Below are 5,744 nucleotides of genomic sequence, written 5' to 3' on the forward strand. Positions count from 1 at the left end.
TGCCAAAAGTCTATCTCAGACCGGAGCGAACCATGGAAACTAACCTCATCTACGCATCCGCGGGCTGTCCAAAATACGTGGACAATCCGAAAGAGATACGGTCACAGATATGCAAAGATCTGCATACCTCCGACCGTATCTCTTTCGAACAGGAGACGCCTAACTGGGCTACGTGACCATATAAAACATGCATGCAAAGGAGGAGGGGGTTATACCTAGGGTGGCGGTGGAGTCAGGCTAGCGGGGCAGTGGCGTGTCGGTGCAGTGGCGAGGCGATGCGGTGTAGGCAGACCAGCAGCGCCGACGAAGACGATCGGGGTCGCCGAGTCCCTCCCACGGGTCCTTCTCCTACATAAAAAGGCAATAGGTTAGAATCCATTGAAAATTTCGGCAGCACCTCCCCTGCACGGGGAGGTTTCCAAAACCTGTAAGAAACGTAGGCGCGATGGCCAACAACCACATATATACCAAACATAGGCACGAAGGCCAACAAACATATATATACCAAGACGAGCCATGTACTTTAGTTCTCTTTCTATGCAGATGAAAGTATCAAAGTAGTACAACAACAAGTACTACTACCACTACAACTACTACTAACACTAACACTACTACTACTAACACTACTACTATCACTACTTACTACTAACAATACTACTAACACTACTAACTACTACTACTTACTAACTACTACTAACACTACTAAGTACTACTACTAACTACTACAGGTGTAGGGCATACCTTCCTGACGAGAATGGCAACAACGAGGGTCGGCGACGACGGCGGGGACGACCGCAGCGGCGTGAGGGTCGACGGGCCTAGGCCGACACCTTCCTTCTCCTCGCCTTCTCCTTCTCCTCCTCTCTTCTCCCCTACCTCCTCCTCCTCTCTTCTACAGTGGCACGATGGCCAGGGCGGGGAGGCGCGGTGGCCGGGGCGGAGGCCATGGGGGCCCGCGTGGGGAGGCGCGGTGGCCGGGACAGGCGCCGCGGTGCGGCGGCGGCGGCTGAGGGAGAGAGAAATGAGAGAAAGAGAGAGAGAGCGCGCCGGCCGGGCGCGGGTGAAGGGAAAGGGCGGCTTTGCCGAGTGCCAGATCGGCGACACTCGGCAAAGTCAATTTTCTTCGCCGAGTGTCGTGATCTGGCACTCGGCGAAGTTTTAAAAAAAATCAGCAGCTCTTTGCCGAGTGCCAGCTGGGCGGCACTCGGCAAAGTTATTACTTTGTCGAGTGCCAACCCTAGGCACTCGGCAAAATAATTTTTTTTTTGTTTTTTGCCACCAATTTTTTTTTTGAAGCTTTAGTACACCACCACAAACAACATGTTTAAATTTGGGACATTTTCATTGCCTTTTGGCATATTTCTATAGTTTATTTTGTTTTGTTGAATTTTTCTAGAAAATGTAAGTTTGAACTGCAGGTACATCGAATAATGGATTACATTCGTTCAAAAAATGTTATCCTTGTTTCTTAGTGCAAATTTAGGCTAAATTCAGGAACAGTCTCGAAATTTCGATCAACGTGCTCACGGGGCAACGCCGTCAACTTGCGTGGGAGTGGTTTTTTAATTGTATAAAATGCGAACGAATTCCGAAAATCATGATACTTGTCGAGTTGTCGCCGTATCGTATGCGTATGCCGTGGAAAAAATTTGAAAAAGTTTCGAGCACGTTGTCACGTACGATGCTTACAAACCAGAACATCTCCACGTTTCCACGGCATACGCATACGATACGGCGACAACTCGACAAGTATCATGATTTTCGGAATTCGTTCGCATTTTATACAATTAAAAAACCACTCCCACGCAAGTTGACGGCGTTGCCCCATGAGCACGTTGATCAAAATTTCGAGACAGTTCCTGGATTTAGCCTAAATTTACACTAAGAAACAAGGATAACATTTTTTGAACGAATGTAATCTATTATTCGATGCACCTGCAGTTCAAACTTACATTTTCTGGAAAAATTCAACAAAACAAAATAAACTATAGAAATATGCTAAAAGGCAATGAAAATGTCCCAAAATTTAAACATGTTGTTTGTGGTAGTGTACTAAAGCTTCACAAAAAAATTGGTGGAAAAAAACCAAAAAAAATTTATTTTGCCGAGTGCCAAGTTTTGGCACTCGGCAAAATAAATTCTTTGCCGAGTGCCAAACGGGGGGCACTCGACAAAGAGGACGCCGCTGGATGTCGTTAAGCCCCTACCAATCTTTGCCGAGTGTCTGCCTTTGCCGAATGTAGGTCAGGCACTCGGCAAAGGCCTCTTTGCCGAGTGCCATATTTTGCCGAGTGCGGCGCTCGACAAAACAGGTCTTTGCCGAGTGTCCGAAATTTAGCACTCGGCAAAGATTTTTGCACTCGGCAAATCACGTGTTTCCCGTAGTGGGTGTGGGGGGGGGGGGGGGGCGTTTCCCCGCTTGACTTCATTGATCTCGACCTCTCAGGTCATCAGATAATAAAATTACATTGTTTGTTTAGTTCGATGTGGATGTTACGTTGCCGAATTGAACAAATTACACCATGAATCTGCTGTTATTCTATCCTTCTTTGGAAGCCTGAACTTCCACAGCTTTGCTTCCGAAATGCAATTCCATTCCTGCGCTTCCAAATTTACCAACAGCACAGAGCAATGAGGGTTGAATAATGTTTAGATGGAATATGTGGGGGAGCGCTCAGCAAATGAAGCTCTGGAGGCGATCGCGGGTCATTGAGTGATTTAGACCATTTTCTTTTGTGCAAGACACGATTTTAATTCTATGTATATTAGAGTTTATTGCCAGGTAGTTATAGTTTTTTTTTATTTTGCGACAAGGTTTATTTGGCATACGCATCAAAACCATTTTGACAGAGTTGCATAATCAGGTAAAGCCAAAACAGATACAGACGACATTATTATCAGTGCGTTGCGTACACAAGTACGTAGGTACAACTAGAAATTCATGATGAAGTTGATGAACTTTGGTGTGTAGTAGCGTTTTGCAGCGGCTGCATAATCTTCTTCTAGCATGTCTTGGTCGTCGTCCTCCGAGGAGGGCAGCGCGAACTGGCAGATGGGGCAGAGACGGTTAACGACGAGCCACTTGAAGATGCAGAGCTGATGGAACGTGTGGCTGCACGGCATCATCCTGAACTCCTGGCCCATCTCCAGGCCCTCGAGGCAGACGGCGCAGCTGCCATGGTCTTCCGCCGCCCTGGACCTGCAGCAGGTTTCGTCCCAGGTCGGCGTGTAGAGCTCCACGATGGAGGCCGGGACGCCGCCGCCGCAGGCAGAAGCAGCAGCGGTTTCAGCGTCGGCCTCGTCATCGCGCATGTCCAGGTCGTCGATGAGCGCGGCCGCCCACATCCTCTTCCTGTCTTCTCGCGGCAACTCACACCAGGGATCCCTTGTTGCTTGCGCCATCGTCCACGGTCGATCGATGATCTCTATCACCGGGCGGCGGATCGGTGATTCGGTGGCTGCGGATGGGTCGGAGGCGGCGGCCGGCCGGCGGATCACGACTCACGACAAGGCAGCAGGTAGCCCCTAGCGCGATAAGGGGATGGAAACGCAGCCCCAGCTATTTATTTATAGGGCCGTCCCAAAATAGCAATCCTTCTCGTTTCTCCAAAAATAACTTTGACTAATTTTATATAAAAAACATTAATATTTATGATATACAATTAATATCATTAGATAGATCATTGAATCTATTTTCATAATAAATGTATTTACAGATACAAATATTACATGTATTTTCTACGATGACAGTTAATTTAGGACGGAGGAAGTACCTACGGCTCTCTGGCTTTTTGAGATATATATATATATATATATATATATATATATTTTGAAGGAAGCTCGCTTTTGATATTACCAAACGAATCCATCCAAGCGACGATGGATTCGGCTTTTTCATCAAATATCTAAATTATCATAGCTTGTAGTAATAGCTATCAGGCGAGTTGCTTATGATGTGTTTGGTTTGTGCCCATGCTTCGTGAGGTGGTGCATTATGAGTTCATCCGAAGAATCTTGATGGAATCAATTCATTCCTCATGCATATACTAATTATTAGCCTGTGAGAAATGAGATGGTGATGGATCAACTCATCCCATTCCACAAACCAAATAGAAAAAGTGAGGATTGAGAAGAAGATGGACCACCTCGTTCCTCAAACCAAACACAACTTTAATTACCTGTCCGCCACATTTTCGCAGTAAAATATGTGACGGCACATTTGGCTGAACCCTAGCTGTCCGAGTCCAAATCTTTCCATTTTGGTCCAGATCTCCTCCTATCCCGTAGGAAACTTGAAGGACACACCCTGGAGAGTTTTCCTACTAAGATAAGACCACTCGCTCCGTTTAAATGAAAGGATTACGACCAATTGAGTCCTAACCAACCAATCAACACTTTGCATCTACATTTTACCTTTTCTTCTACCTCAAGCTCTTCTCACACCCTACTGTCCAGCAAGCTTCTCGACGGAGTTTGTTGGTGTCCTAGGTGGCCTTGCCGATCCTAGGGCAACAACCCTATTCTGCTCCTCCTTGACAGGTCTGGTTGGGAGGCGTTCGCTGGTCTTTCTAGCGAAGAACAAGCGCTAGGGCAGCGTACCTAACCCCTTGGTCGACCTTGATGGTCTAGCCTCCCCCCACTGCGTGTCTTGGTCATTGCGGACTAGGCGAGCTAGTCCTCGTTGGTGTGTGACCGGATTTCACATTAACACACTTGTTGACGACTCCACTGGGTAAGAAACAGGATCAATCTATAATAAAGATAAGACCGACGACAATTCATGGTGGTGGACTTTGAGAGTGATGACTTGGCGGCAGGGCTCCGGGTGAAAGTGATGACTTGTGCACGTGAGTTAGCATTTTTCAAACAATTTGAAAGGCTTTTCTCTTGCACCTCACCACGTCACTAAGTGTAATGCAAATGCACATGAGGCTCACACTTAGGGGTACTAGATAATCGTTGCAACTAAAGATTTCTCCTCTTTATAGCTTGGCTATCTATCCTAAACCCAACCCTGCACTTTATTGCACCTTGGTTGACAAAAGCAAAACTCTATCATATACCTTTGCCTTGTGGGTTGCTTTTGCTCCATGTTCTCTCCATTTGATGAACACTTGCATGCATGTGATCTTGATCTCCATCTCCATCACCTCCTATACCTTGTCCATCACCATCAAGTGGACCCTATCTAATCATACTCAATGAAAGCATTAGTCTATATGGTTGGCACTCAATTAACAAAACCAAACTAGGGCTTTATAGATGGCTCAATGAGTATAGAGCTTGTATCTGACTAAATTGCTAGGTCTGCATGGCCATGACTGCTCGATGTGGGACATCATTGTTAATGATGGCACAAACAGTGACAATAGTGGATTGCCTTGACGGCTATTGATAAGGACATGAGCTCCATGCATACGACCATACTTGGAGATAGAGGACGGGGAGATTAGCGAGGGTGTCCTAACCGAGAAGGAGTCCCGAAGCTGATCCGGTTCGAGTCACCAAGGTGGAGGCCCAAATCAAGTTCAAGCCCATCTCCGGTTCCAGGACCAATATGTCATAAAACTGGTCACATGGGCGCGTCTGAGCTCTGTTTTCGATGATCCACAAATGGATGGAAAGATAATTAGATAAGTAAGCCAATACAAGTGGTCTCACATCAAAAGCCCTTCGGAATCAACGGAAATTGTCGAAACAAGTCAGTGTCCAGAATCTACCAAGGTGCTGCGACACCGTCTTTT

General features: G+C 46.4%; 1 protein-coding gene across 1 annotated transcript; it reads right to left on the minus strand.

Moving 5' to 3' along the window:
* Positions 1–2,931: 2,931 nt before the first annotated feature.
* Positions 2,932–3,402, minus strand: LOC136479056 (uncharacterized). The gene has a single exon (XM_066477043.1). The coding sequence runs from the start codon at positions 3,400–3,402 to the stop codon at positions 2,932–2,934; it is 471 nt and encodes a 156-aa protein (XP_066333140.1).
* Between the last annotated feature and the right edge of the window lie 2,342 nt (positions 3,403–5,744).

This window comes from Miscanthus floridulus, chromosome 9 (assembly GCF_019320115.1).
Source record: "Miscanthus floridulus cultivar M001 chromosome 9, ASM1932011v1, whole genome shotgun sequence".
NCBI classification, from domain to species: Eukaryota; Viridiplantae; Streptophyta; class Magnoliopsida; order Poales; family Poaceae; genus Miscanthus; species Miscanthus floridulus.